This window comes from Ctenopharyngodon idella, chromosome 2 (assembly GCF_019924925.1).
Source record: "Ctenopharyngodon idella isolate HZGC_01 chromosome 2, HZGC01, whole genome shotgun sequence".
Classification (NCBI taxonomy): domain Eukaryota; kingdom Metazoa; phylum Chordata; class Actinopteri; order Cypriniformes; family Xenocyprididae; genus Ctenopharyngodon; species Ctenopharyngodon idella.
In genome coordinates this window covers 23332878-23348715 of record NC_067221.1, presented here as the reverse complement: position 1 = coordinate 23348715, position 15838 = coordinate 23332878, and the positions used below count along the sequence as shown (strand labels likewise).

The 15838-nt window shown below is 35.9% G+C and overlaps 1 protein-coding gene across 2 annotated transcripts in view; it reads left to right on the top strand.

Annotated features, from left to right (window-relative positions):
- Positions 1-15838, top strand: part of mmp16b (matrix metallopeptidase 16b (membrane-inserted)) — a 36750-nt gene continuing 20912 nt past the window's right edge. For both annotated transcript variants that reach the window (XM_051878274.1, XM_051878266.1), the window contains exons 1-2: positions 1-422; positions 10786-10934. In XM_051878274.1, the coding sequence (XP_051734234.1) occupies positions 303-422; positions 10786-10934 (269 nt within the window). In that variant the 5' untranslated portion in view covers positions 1-302. The remainder of the gene's footprint in view (positions 423-10785; positions 10935-15838) is intronic.

Below are 15838 nucleotides of genomic sequence, written 5' to 3'. Positions count from 1 at the left end.
ACTGCCCAGTGAGTCAGAGCGCATGCGCAGTGCTTACGCTCTGGATGCTGCTCAATATAGAAAAGCAAGCTGCCAGTTCGCCAAAGTAACGATTTAAAGGAGAAGAAATGTCTCGAAATAGTGCATCAGATATGCAAGATGGAATTTGGATTGCCAGCCAAATGACAAAATGTGCGGACGCCGATGCTTCTCCGCGCTCCGTTCGTTTCATCTTCGGTCCAAAATGCCACTTGCTTAACTGACATACGAGGATAGAGACATAAACAGTCATTGATAAAGGGATATAAAGCAAATCTACAAACATGAACGTTACGTTGCTTAAAAAGCGAAGGCTGGACTGTGTGTATGCGGTGCTGTTTTGGCTCCATCACGCTGTGTGGATGTGCTGTTCAGCGGCCGAAGAGTATCATTTTAGCGTTGAGGTAAGACTGGCCCAACATCAGCATCAGCATCTTCTGCTTGAGAGTCATGAACACAAAAACCTGTGTTGAGAATACGCGTCCTGCTTTTACTAAGACCTACAAAAACTATTATATAGCTTATTGCAGGTCATAAATAAACCAGGACAGCACAGAATCACATTGAATCTCTTGGTGGATCTGCACCATGTGCCGTCTAAATATATGCTATGGTAGGCTATATACAGCTGTTCTGTTCTATTCTAGTCTAGTCTAATCTGTGCTCAGTAAACATCAATACAATTCTATTCTGTTGTTCGGTATACCTAGTATGGTAAACAGAAATGCTGTTCTGTTTTATTCTATTCTAATCTAGTCTGGTTTACCCTTTTCAGTTATTCTGTGTACCAAGAAGATAAGAATGCAGTTCTATTATGTTATATTCTATGCTGTTGTATTCCGCAATTCTGTATACAAAGTAAAAAGGAATGATATTCTGTTCTGTTCAGTACACCAAATTACAGAATACAATAAAATAGACTAGAGTAGAATTGAAAAGCATTTCTGTTTACCTTGTATTACAGAATAACATACAATTCCTGTTTACACTGGATTAGAAAAGAACAGAATAAAATATCATTCCAATCTACTTTCTATACTGAATGATGGAATAGCAAAGTAAAGACTTTCATTCCTGTCTACTTAGCACACCAAATTACAGAATAGAATAAAGTAGATTAGACTAAACAAGAATGAATAGAATGCTTCTATTTTGTAATACAAAGTAAACTGAAATGCTATTCTATTCCATTCTAGTCTAGTCGATTCAATCCAATCCGGTGTACTAAAAAAAAAATAGAAGATAATGGAATAGAATACAATTCCTGTCTATGCAATACTCTGAATTGCAAAATAGAATTAGGCAGATTTGACCAAACCAGAATAGAATACAATGATACAATTCTATAATACCATTCTTAGTAATTAGTAGACAAGAATTGTGCACTGAGTAGGAATGCTACAGTATTCTATTCTATTCAATTTTGTGTGCTGATGGACATCTGAAGTATACCTTTAAACATGCTTCATACTTAATCGTACACTGTTATGCAATATAATGGACAAGCTCCTAACAGTGCACACTCACAGACCCGAGGCATGAGTGAGAGAGAGAGAGAGAGAGAGAGAGAGAGAGAGAGAGAGAAACATCAGGAACAATCAGAGCTATTGCTCCTTCCTCAGGTCCAAATCCATTCCCTCAGAGATGACAATCAAATGCCTCTAGCTGGTCATGTGACAATCAATGGGGTGACAGAGAAAGCAAGACCTTGATTCACTCAACTGCAGACTCTTGTGATAATGTGAAGTACATAAAGATTATGTAAGTTGCTTAGCAACTCTCTCCCAAACTCCTTTGGGCTGGAATGGGCGCAAATGTGATGTTTAGTGCTGCTGGCAGCGCTTGTTGACACTGAGAGAATTTGTCACCCGCCTGGTTCTGTTTGGCTGGGAGGCGAGAGATGTAGAGGGTGCTGTGCCAGTGGATTGCGGTGGACATAGTATTGTCATGATAATATTGATGCTGTTTTGGAACAGGCTGTATTGATGAAACTGTCCTTCACAAATTTACAACAATACCAGTGGGACAGAGCCATCAGAATGCTAAATGAATAGTCTTCACTTTCTAAGTAGCTAGAGCCTATTTCTTCTTCTCAACTCTCTGCCACCCATGTACTGTAGCTCCTGTGTGGGTTTTTTTGCTGGCAGGGCTGCAGTGGTTGGCAGCAGTTGTGAGTTGAGTGCACAGGTCAGTGGTCTTTGGGGAAGAGAGAGAGATTGTGTGTATGTGTGTGTGTGTGTGTGTGTGTGTGTGTGTGTGTGTGTGTGTGTGTGTGTGTGTGTGATGAGTAATGACTGCTCAGAGGGGGGACTTCTGATCCCGAACTAGGAATAGACTAGAGAGCGCAAGGTTCAAGGATTCAGCAGTGAAATCAAGATTGGGCCCCTAGGGCTTTAATTACGTGTGTCTTTCGCATACAGGTGCAAATGTGCTTAGCTTAGTGCTAAGTCGGTAATGACATTTCATGTAGTGCTGGCTCTATATGTGATTAATAGAGAGTCAGAGGTTGTTGCTACATACTATTGACCACTGAGATACTGTAAACGGTCATACCGGTTCAGATAAGGGATGTGGGTTTTGTAGATGATAAGTGGACATAAACACAGACCATTGATCAATTTAAGAAGTTTTAAATGCATTTGAATCTGTCATGATGTCATAAAGGGGTCATAAAACCATTTGTGCCATGCATGGATATGAAAGATGGATATGCTATTACTTTTCTAAGTGATCAGACTTGTGATTTTCATGATAAAAAGGGTGAAAAAAATCCATAGACTTAGATATACCTGGTTCATTAGAACAGCACTTGTAGCATAATGTTGATTAACCTTTTAGCATTCCACTGTACCGCCCGCGGTACACATACCTTTCAAAAGAGACCAAAACCATGCATATAATCCAAATGGTACTGTGCTGCAGCATACCCATTTACTTTGGGTATGCCTTTTTTAGGCATTTTAGGCAAATTTTACAGGAATGCTAAGGGGTTAAAATTAATATTGACATATCCCTACTTCTCTTTAAAAACACTCTCATAGCAATTCATAACTATAGTACATTTTGACGAATTGGTGGTGAATTTAATTTTTAAGTTTTCATATCTGCTTACACCCCACTGAGGGTGCAGTTTAGAGGTGGACCTTCATGCTTACTTTTTGTCTAAAAATCATCATACAATCAAATTGTACAAACTCACCATCAATTCACCAAAATGCTAAATAGCTACATTTTCCCATGAAATTGGGTTGGAAGCACTTACAATTGGAAGCACTTGGAAGTGAACAGGGAATCTGAAAACGTTAAAATACTCGCTGTTTCAGTAGTATACCCACGTAAACAATGTGTTTAAATGTAAAAATTCTTATGAAATTGTACAAATTCATACAAATTCACCGCCAATTTGCCAAAACATTAAACAGTTATGTTTTCTCAGGGAAGCACTTGCAATGAAAGTGAATTAGTGCACACTGTTTTTGAACTGATATTTCCAAAACAAACACTCGAAGTGGTTTACCAATCACAACAAACTGGTCTAGCTGACCAATCAGAGCACATTGCGCTTTTCGGAGGAGGGGCTTTATAGTGACTGGAACTAAACAGGGGTGCATTTCCTGAAAGCATCGTTAGTCAACAATGGTCGCAAGTTTAGTCGTTACCAACGCAGTTCAGAGTTTTCTGAAACCAGCACACAAAATACCATGGAAGTGAAGTAGTCATTAGGGTGCGATGTTCAGTACAGCAGCATCTCGGAGATCAAATTAGCAGAAGGTATTCTGCACGTGATGTCCTATATTGTTGAACCAATGTGGTTTAAACGACAGAAGCACGACCATGTTACTATGGTTTCAGGAAACAGTCGTGACTAGTTGGTTAGTTTCTCCAACGATGCATCATAGTATGGTAGTTAATCAGCGAGTTACATCGTTGTACGGGAAATGCACCCCAGAGAAAAATAACGTGTGAAAAATCAACCCTTAGCAACTACATAGCAACATCTTGGCAACCATCCACAACAACCGAGCATCATGGCTGCGAGCTTTGCGTGGACAAGCACCAAAAATCTGTTTGAGTGTTGTGAGAAGAGAGTGCAAACAAACCAATTTTCACAGTATTGTGTGGGCCTGAAACCTGTAATGTTCACCATACACACACTCACTGATTAAAGGCATGGAAAGCAGATAAAGGGGGTTGTTTAGCTAAGCAGTAAGTTGCTGAAAGAAAAGCGGAAGGAGGAAGAGATAGAGAAAAGCAAGAGAGAGGTAGAGGAGATTAGTATATTCCTGGCTGCTGGTTAGTGGGCAGATTACATAGCAGTACTTTAGGTTTTACCTCTGTGCCATTGGTTAGTTCTGGCACTGACCTCTAGGAAACTGATGGTGTTGCACTCGGGAAAATATGGCAGCTAATTTGCACAAAGAATGGTTTGCCTGGAAACAGTAGCACATTTTTGGATGCAACTGCATTTCAATATACTGAATCCTGTAATTGACTTCATTGATTGGCTTTTGCTGCAAGATGCAAATGAGAGAAGTGAGAGGGAGAGAGAGAAAGTGAGAATGAGCTACAGAGAAAGACAAGTGAGAAAATTCTGCAGTGGAAAGAGAAGAAAGACATGCTCCCTTAAGCAGAAACAGATTGGACCCTGACCCAAGTTGGAACTTGAGCGGTTCATGTACACACAAAGCGTAAAATGTTTAAAGAGAAATGAATGTAAAAATGATACTTTGGAAAAACCTGTCAGTTGTCTAACTATACACTGGGTTTAATGCTGTGTTAAAAACAACCCAAGTTGGGTTGAAAATGGACATACCCAGCGGTTGGGTTAAATGTTTGCCCAACCTGCTGGGATAGTTTTATTTAACTCAACTATTGTTTAAAAATTACTGTATTGCTTGCTTAAAATGAACCCAAAGTATGTTGGAAATTAACATTTATTAATAAGTTTAATAAATAATAATTAAACAAGAAACATTATCTTTTAAGAAAGATTATTATTGTTGCCTCTAGTAATTATGTGTCTGATTTTTAATATCCAACCTATTTTGGGTTCATTTTAAGCCAGTCATATAGTAATTTTAAACAATAGTTGGGTTAAATAACATAAAACTGGGAACAATAAAATATACAATACAGTCAAAAAAGCAAAATTTTTTTGCACTCAAAGCTGCCATAAATGTAACAAAAACTTTTACAGTGCAGTATTGCAGATATAAATGACAAAACACTCAAACCAGACTCTTTGAATGTGACTGTACTTATAGAATATGCAAATGCACACAGTCTCATATCTGTCTATAAAACTGCAGCTTCTGATCAGATGTTGCACTCTGTTTCAAGAAAACCTGTATTCACTCAATGGTCTTCATAAGGTACACTGTTGTTCCAACGCCCTCCAGAAGGATGTTTTCATCATCATCTCGTCATGCCCTTTTTCTGTCTGTCTCTGCCATCTGGTATAAATGTGGCAGCAGCTTCTGGGTAATGATCATTTTCATGTTGTCATGGTAGGGCGAGATGTGCGACAGGATGCACGCCACCACCACTGAATGACTAAGCACTTTGAACATCAAGAAAACCTGTCTTGAGCTGGCTCGCTTTTCAAATCATACCTCATGTTTTAAAGTTCTGCTTGCACATGCATTATGAGAATTCAGCTTTAGTCTTTTACAAAGATTCACATCATCTCTTTTTTTTTTTTTTTTTTTTTGCATCTTGTCTCTCGGTGGGTAATATTCACTCCTGTCAGATGCTGTCAAACAGAGATAATTCAGGTTCTTTTAAAGTTTAATCTTTTAATTAAGAAAGCCTGTATTATTGTAAACACTATAGAGAAATCCTGGAAAGATCATTTGGCTCATTTTGATCAAATTTGCACCACTGTCTACAGTTATAAAAATATTAATGGTCCATCAACTTGCAGTGTTGAGTGAATCAAGCCAATTAGGCAAGTGGGTGATATACACAAAATAAATAATACGATTTTCTCCCTAACAATACAAATGGGGCGTCATTCAAAGATAGCTGGTTTTGCTCAGTTGACAAATTCTTACCAGTATGATTTAGAAAGTATAAGAAGGTTTATTATTTTGACTGGAGCTAAAATATTTTTTTATTAAAAAGTGTAAAACAATATCATACATTCACCCAGAATGAATAATTTTAGACAACCAGAGAAGTATGGTAAGACATGGAATCAAGTATTAGGTCGAATGATTATTTAAAATGATTTTACAGCATGTTTAAAAAGTTAGACGCGTTTCTGGGTCAACATATTTTGTTGATCCAGGAACAACATTCCTGTCCGAAAATTTAGTCCTAACCCTATCCCTACTCTTAAACCTAAATTTTTCCTAAAATCAGAGGGAAATGATAGTGGAATAACACTGATGTAGAAGCACTTAACCCTGGTTGTAAACTTGACATAAACTGTAAACTTATCCCTCAAAAACCCACCAGGTGTAAACATCTACTTGTGATCCGATTGAACAAAATGCATCTTAATACCAGGTGTAAACAGGGCTTCTGATTGGTTGATTGGAATGTTGTTCCAGGATCAACAAAGATGTTGATCCAGGAACATGTTGCACTTGGTGAAATCAGGTTGTGCCTCCTGCAACGTGCGGCTGTAGTAGAAAGAGCACGACGAAGAGACAAAACTCAGGAGACACAGGAATAATACAACACAACCACGTAATTTAGCTATGGCAGAACTAAGAACTGAGAAAACTAAGGTCTTAAAGATTTGGTTCACCCAAAAGTTAAATTTCTGACGTTAATTACTCACCCTCATGTCGTCCCAAACCCGTAAGACCTTCGTTCATCTTTGGAACACAAATTAAGATATTTTTAATGAAATCCTAGGGTATCTGATCCGTAAGACCTTTTGACATCCAGAAAGGTATTAAAGACATCGTTAAAATAGTCCATGTGACTGCAGTGGTTCAACCTTAATTTTATGAAGCGATGAGAATACTTTTTGCGGGCAAAAACAAAACAAAAATAACGACTTTATTCAACAATGTCGGCCGACGTAAATACGGAAGCTCTGTATGCATCAACTGCGTACGAGACTGACAGGGTAGAGACGAAATTGTTGAATAAAGTCATTATTTTTGTTTTGTTTTTGTGCACAAGAATCTCGTCGCTTCATAAAATTAAGGTTGAACCACTGTAGTCACATGGACTGTTTTAACGATGTCTTTAATACCTTTCTGGACCGCAAAAGGTGCAATGACGTTGCTGCCTATGTGTGGTTCAGAAACCCTCGGATTTCATCAAAAATATCTTAATTTGTGTTCCGAAGATGAACGAAGGTCTTGTGGGTTTGGAACGACATGAGGGTGAGTAATTAATGACAGAAATTTCATTTTTGGGTGAACTAAACTATTAAATACTCAGAGAGTAATGAGGTAACACAAAGAACAACAGGTGAAGGTAATCAGTAACTATAGAAACAAACAAGGATTAAAGGTGCGTTCACGCCATGTCGTAATTACTGTAACTACGAGATTCTGGCTCGTAAAAAGCGTTCACGTCCTCGTAGAGCTTGTTATTACAGCTTGTAAGCTGGGAAATTTCTGAAAACTCCTAAGTGGTAGCTCCACATGGTCCCTGTACCCCCTGACCACTGCAGATTCATAATTCCTAATCTGAGGACGTGAACAGCTACGAATATAACGTCACGTGTTGTCATCTTGACATTTCGGTAATTACGCGGTGGCGTGAACACAGCATAAGAACACTGGCAAACGGGCACAAGTAGAACCAAACTCAAGGTACGTTTACACAACAAACATGTACTAAAAATGGAAACGTTTTTTCCTTTGCATTTTTCGCATATAGGCGACACCATTGTCAAAACGATCCCCATTCACATGGTCACTTTGAAACCCGTTTTCAAAGTGACCCTAAAATGGAGCTGTCCTGTAAAAGAACAGCCAAAACGAATACAATTTTTTACAATGCTGTCATGTAAACGGCCCCTTAAACACACTGAAACTAAACAGAGCCAAAGCACACACCTGACAGCACGATCGTTCAAAGATTTTTTTTTATTTTTTTTTAAAGAAATTAATATCAAGGACACATTAAATTGATCGAAATGACATTAATAATGTTAAGTTTAAGGTTTATATTTCAAATAAATGCTGTTCTTTTAAGCTTTCTATTCACCAAAGAATCCTAAAAAAAATTATTTCTCTGTTTCCACAAAAATATTAAGCAGCAGAACTGATTTCATCATTGATAATAATAATAAACATTTCTTGACCAGCAAATCAGCATATTAGAATGATTTCTGGAGGATCATGTGACACTGAAGACTGGAGTAATGATGCTGAAAATTCAGCTTTGACATCACAGGAATAAATTACATTTTAAAACATATTCAAATAGAAAAGAGTTATTTTAAACTGTAACAATATTTCACAATATTACTGTTATTACTGTATTTTTGATCAAATAAATGAGCATTATTTCTAAAACTTTTGAATGGTAGAGTATCTTGTATACGATTTAAATTTGTATTTTTTCCTCTTTCTTTGTTCTTTCTTTGCTTGGTTGGCTCAATAAACAATTAAACTTGTGAAAAAAATATAAAAAACAAATCTTGAAGAAATTAGTTGGCTCGTTTGGATTAAATTCCTTTGGTTGGGGATGTTTGAACACTGTTGGACTGCAAAAAATATGTTAATTATACGATCATGTTTGCTAGATGCTTCATTTTTCACCTAATGTTTTCATTACATTGCTTTATTTATGAATAAACATGAGTGTGAAAGTGCCTGTGTGTTTACCCGCAGAGCGATCCTGGTTTTATTTGACACACATTGAGTATATTAACGTGGCAGATTTTTTTTTTCTTTCATTGACATCTTTAGTGCGCATCAGTTTGGCTGTGCTCTGTATTTATAGCTTCACAAGAGAGTGATTACAACACCCGGAGGATGACAAAAGTTGCTGCTGTCTATGACTCTTTATCACCATGGTTACACCCTGCCATCCCAGACCCCTACGGCTCTATGGCACATCTGTGTTTTCTTCATATAAATTAGTAATCAGCCCTTGTGTTTGTTAGAGACGCAGGGTCTGATTAGTGCTGAAGAATCAATTTGGCTCTCAACCGTTTTTGCTCTCATAACGAGAACTAGGCCTACAATATATAACCTAATGTCCTTTACAAGGTACAACACTAAGATTGTATTAAATATTTTTTCTATATACGGTATATTTTATATATATACAGTGTCTCTCTCTCTAACACACACGTATATATCATACGTACAGACATTCATATTGAATTATTGACTTAAGTGGATGCAGAGCACTAAAACGTTTAGTTTGCCTTTTGTTTATGGATTGTTTCAAAGCATATTTGACCTCAAGTACATTATCTTAAAAGCTCTTTCCAGCATAATGTTGTTTGGAATGAAATGATCTTAACATGTACCTTCAGAACACCACTCTGCTCGAATCACTGCTCTCATAGGACGCATTGCAACAGGCCATTACAGTTCATTTCTACAATAAAAAGAGTTAATAAAATGTTATTTTGCTCACATGTTAACATTAGCGTTCTCTAGTTGTGCCTTTTGATGTATTCAGTATTACATTTTAACATACTACTCTTACTATTTCTGCTATATAAAGGTATGGTAAAAGTAGTAAGAACAGCATGCTAGTATGCCATTCTGTATTCTGTACATTTCATCTAAATCCCGAGGCTATCACAGTTAGCATTTCTGGAAGGTGTTACATGTTAAAACTGATGATGAAATTGTAACTGTGAAAGTTTTTGGCCATTATTTAACATCTAAAAAAGTGGTTGGCAACCAGAGAAATCCAAATATGATCGCAACTGTGTTCATAGGGATCATAGAGAGCAGAAAAGAAACAATGCTAATTGCTAATAATAAAATGCAGCTAACAATATGTAATGTTTAACAACATAAGAAAAAGAGAGAGAGGCAAGAAGCTATATAAATCTTTTATTGTTGACATCAAATGCAATATGACATGTCCAACCAAACTCGGCAGTATTTTTATTATTAGCAGATCCCAATGGGGGACAAGATCTGCTTGGTTACAAACATTCTTCCAATATCTCCCTTTGTGTACAGCAGAACAACGAAATTCATACAGGTTTGGAACAACTAAATGATGACAGAGTTTTCATTATTGGGTGAACTATCCCTTTAAGTGGTCTTTTATTATTATATTGCCTGCAAACTACAGGTTTTTTTTTTTAAATATACTTTTAAGATTTGAAGTACACTACATGTGCAAATTCAATACAATTAAGCACACTTCTTTTTCACAAGGTTATGGGTAATACAAATACAATATTTAGCTCAGTAGTTGCCCTGTTTGCCTGGTAAATTGCACTTCTGATGCTGTTTTTACAATATTGTAAATATTTCTATTAATTTATTATCATGTCAAATATAAGTTGGGACTGTGCAATTCATGGAAATATTAATCAGTTGCAATGTTTGATTTTAAGGGAATTTTTGTTACTTTTGTATGATAAACAATTTTGGTATTTTGATGGGCTACCACTCAGTGTCTAATATACAATCTTGGTCCTCCTCAAGCAAAACCATCTGAGAACCAGGGTAAAATGAGGCCCTAAACATAGGCTTCCCTCCAAGCCTTGTGAGAGCATGTTTAGCTTCTTATTCATTGTTTTGTTGTTCAAGCTACAGCTGATCCTTGGGGTTTAGCTGAGGACATGTTTTCAGGTTATGTTTGTTCTGTCTCTTGCAGGCGTGGTTACAGAGGTATGGCTACCTCCACCATACACAACCTAACATGGCCGTCCTGCGATCAGCCCAAACCATGCATTCTGCTATTGCTGCCATGCAGCACAAGTACGGACTAAACATCACAGGGACTCTAGACAAGGACACTATAGAGTGAGTACTGCTACGCACACATACATACAGTAAAGTGTCCCCTGTTACACTGAAGCAACACACTATAACAAAACACCCTTTGTGAAAATGAAGTACACTTTTAAAAAGAGTACTTATTACGGAAATAATATCATGCATTGTTGAATGTACTGACAAACACTAAAATAAACTAAATAAAACTAACTAAAATATACTTTAAATGTAGTTGTTTTTTTTAAAACTTGTACTGTATGTCATGTATTTAAATTATTTGTAATTACACATTTGTAAGGATGGTTGCAGTTTAGTACATTTAAGCAAATATATATTCAATTATAATATAATCAAATTATAATCAAGTACTTTATATGTTACTTCTTTACAAGTACGTTGTTGGTTATCACATCAAGTGTACTTATTTAAAGCATGACAAAAGATTATTAAAACATTTAAACTTGATTTAAAATGTGCTTTAGAGTAAAACTTTCATTTAACATTATTACTGTCACAGTTATGTTTTGTAATTATGTATGTCATTCCTGCGTTTTCTTCCTGCCTGAGTTTTGTTAATTACTATGGTTACTCATTTGTTTAGTCATTTATTTCAGCTGTTTCCTAATTAGTTCCCTTTGTTTGCTTACAGTATATAAGTTCCCTTGTTTCTTTAGTAAGTCGTCCGGTATTGTCTATGTATGATGGTTGTTGCGCTGCCTGCCTTCTTCTTTTTTTTTTTGTGTGGATTATTCATTAAAGACTTTTGAACCTGATCATATTCATCATGTGTACTAAACTACCTTTTGTGACAATTACAAAGTACACTATTTAAAGGATTAGTTCACTTCAGAATTAAAACTTCCTGATAATTTACTCATGTTTACATCACAATTTACTCACCCCCATGTCATCCAAGATGTCTTTCTTTCTTCAGACGATAAGAAATTATGGTTTTTGAGGAAAACATTCCAGGATTTTTCTCCATATAGCGAACTTCAACGGCTGAAGGACTTCAAGGGTTGAAAGTCCAAATTGCAGTTTCAGTGCAGCTTCAAAGGGCTCTACACGATCCCAAACGAGAAATAAGAGTCTTATCTAGTGAAACGATCGGTCATTTTCTAAAAAAATAAAAACGTATATAATTTTTAACCACAAATGCTCAACTTGAACTAGCTCTGCAATGCGCCATAGATTACGTAATCACGTTGAAAAGGTCACGCGTGACGTAGCTGGAAGTACCGCGATAGGGTGAAAAACTCATCTCATTTTCTCCTCCAACTTCAAAATTGTCAGACATCGTTGTTTTACCTTTTTTTTGTAAAGGCCGTTTGACTTAGTCCGTTCGTTTTCTAAACACTTGCTCGGTACTTCCGCCTACGTTACTCGTTACCTTTCCAACGTGATTATGTAATGTGTGGCGCATCGCAGAGCTAGTGCAAGACAAACATTTGTGGTTAAAAAGTATACAATTTTTTTTTTTTTTTTTTTAGAAAATGACTGATCGTTTCACTAGACAAGACCCTTATCCCTCGGCTGGGATCGTATAGTGTTTTGAAGCTGCATTGATTTTTTTTTTTATTATTATTTTTTTTTTTATTTAATTCGATAAGGAAATAATATTTTCCAGGGCTGGATTTCCCGAAACTTTCTTAACTCTAAGTTGTTCTTAAATTATACCTTAAGCTGTACCTTAACGTTAATACGTGTTTCCAGAAATGCTCTTAGTTAAGTATACCTTCTGTGAGTCATTTGTTTGTAAGGTTGGTCTGGACCACTCTTAGCTATACCTTTTCACTGTTGACAGTCTATACGAATATAATTCTGAAGTTGTAATACACCCTGTGTTCAATTAGGCAAAGAATAAAATGCAAAGATTTACTGCTAAATTCAAATGTGCTTTGCCGCTGAGCCAGAGACAGACACACTCAGCGCTTGTCGTATATCACAACTATTCAGTGTTTTCAGCCACATCAGGTTTATTTTAGGTTTCGGACATTTAAATACACATTCGAATGAAGTACTAGACTATATAAAAAAGACATTTATAGTTTGTTAAAAATCCATACACTGATGTCAATGGAAGCTGCAATAATAACACTTTCAGTTATATAATTGACGAAGTGTTTTATTCATCAGATACACATTGTGTATGAAACAATAAAGTTTATTCTTCTCCCAGTTCACCGGCTACATACTTTTATGTATTTCGGGGAAAATTTTGTAAATCCGACAGCTCTGAATTGCAGTGCCAACTCATTGCGTGACAAAACACATTCACTTCCACATATTTTACAATCAGAATATATCATACAATTCATGAAATAGTTAACAAGTTTGTGGATATTTTGAGTAAAAAAAGAAAATAACTATATATACGCTATACCTACATATCTATCAGCTGCATGACGCATCTCCAAGGAATTAATACGTTATAAAATAATGTTCTAAAATAATGGTAGCCTTAAACTCACGAGAATATAGAGCCCTCAGAATATAAATTACAACATAGATTTAGTTTGCAATTTGTATTATTTTTATAAGATCCCATGAGTCATGATAAATGCAATTTCTACTTCTGAAGTGATTATTTTATAAAGACCACTGCTTTCTCACATAACACAGTGAAGCAGCCCCTGCATAGAGTGAATTATCAATTCTTGAGTCATCGATATCAACCAATTCATCACCACCGCCATGGACAGCACCTGGTAACGTCGCACTTAAGAAAGGTTGATTCTAAGGTATAGTTCGGGGACAAGCCTAGAAAAGGTATATCTTCAGTTAATGTTTTCTTTTAGAGTCTTCGTAGCGAGCTAAGAGACAACGTTATCAGGAAATCCAGCCCAGGTACTTGACCAACCATATACTATATGGTATTTTAATGGCAGACTCTTAAACTATTACTTCTAATCCTAAGGTTACAGCCTTGCAAAATGCTAATAGTTATTTATTAGCCTAACCCTAAAGCGCTATTTTTTCAACTCTGTTACATTAAGTCTGGAATTCATGTATGCTTCTTATAATCTGAATAGATAATTGAGTAAATTCGGTTAATGTACCTTGTAATAAATTACACACTATAATAGAAAAAAAAGAGAAGAAAAAAATGACCCATTTCTCTTACCAAACATCTTTTGTGCAACAGCTATTTCACTCAGTTACATTCCAAATGTTTTAGGGTTGAATGTTACTGAGTTCACTAAGGTCAACACAAATATAGCTAGAAATGGTCTTAAATAGAAAATATCATGACACCACAAACATAGTGACATGTACATAATGAACCATGTACTGTAGTCCAAAAAACTTGACTTCACTCCCTAATATGGTGCCAGAAAGAAAAAAAAAATACTGAAACCATGATATTTTATTGCAGTAAAAGTTTTATAATAAATATTCTATGTAATCCAATTAAACTGTAATGGTAATGAATAAGGAGATGCAAATTGGCTGATTTTCCAAAAAGTCCATAAAACTCTAAACATTAACTCTATCAAACAATATGTCTAAATCCAGTATCTGTTTTCCATGGTAATTATATCAGTAGTAAGTCATGTGGACACAAATGGGACACAAATGACACAGTTTCCTGGAAATGAGTCATTAATTAAAATTTATCACTTTTTCTTTGGACTGAAAGTTTCAACACTGGTCTCTGATGTTTAGCTTGGACACCACAAGCCATTTTCTAATCTAAAATATTTTGAGTACATTTTCTACTGCTTGTGTAAGTTATTTGAGGAGAATAGCAGAGTGTTATAGAGCATAAACACTCTCTGTTTGACCTTGCAGTCAATTTCATTCTCTCTTTCAACGGTTCTTTTTATTCTCTTTGTGTTTTGGTTTATTGATAATTAAGACGAGGCCTTGTTTTTCACATTCTGTGATATAAATAAATATATTTTCTTTTATCTAAACATCCTGTGTAAGTAGGTTTGCAAATGCTAATTAATGTTAGTTGTTATTGTGAAATTTCATCTCTACTGTAACTTGCAGTTGAAAATAGGATTATTATGAAAGACAACAGTGAGTTTCAAGAGCAATTTTTCATGATGCTACAGATATTGTGATTTTGATTACTATAATTTGGTGCTGAGTGTCTGTGATATTTAATGTCTGTGATATTTATTTATTGTCATGTTCTTGTCTTGTGATGTTCCGTCTAGTCTTAGGGACTGTTTACACAACAGTTTTCAACTAAAAACGGAAAACTCATTTACACGTGTTTTGGGGGCCTGAAAACGGGTTTGAAACGGGTTTCAAAGTGCAAGCTTTTGAAAGTGATATGGTTATAATCTCTGTGTAAACAACAAAAACGTGGATCTGTGAAAATGGTAACGGCATCCACATGCGTATTACATGTTTAGTCTATAGGCATGCGTGTTTGGCGCCAGTGCTCTGTAACTGTCTTTCTTTACAAAGTGACACCGCCAATTACTGACCTGGCATGCATAACGTTTTTAGTCATTTTTGTGGAGCCGTGTGAACGGGGATCGTTTTGACAGTGTTGTCATCTATACAAAAAAACAAAACAAACAAAAAAAAAAGTTTCCTTTTTTTTTTCTTTCTTTTTTTTCACATCATTGTTGTGTAAATGTACCCTTATTTTTCATTGTCATTGTTTGGTTTAGTCCTAATCACTCATCTGTTGTCATAGTTTCTAATTAAATACTCACCTTTTCCCAGTTCCTTTGATTAGTCTCCCTGTGTATTTAAGCCCTTATAGTTCAACTTTGTTCAGTGTTCAGTCTCTTTCTGTTAGTGTGGTTATGCTAAACTTATTCCTGTGATCTGATTCCTGTGTTCTTTGTTACCTTTTTTGGATTTAATAAAGACAGTTTTTTGTTGATCTTTGTGCACTCATTACAGCCACAACGTGACAGACATGTTTTTGTGCATTAAATATTTTTTAAGCATCTCCAGCACTATAA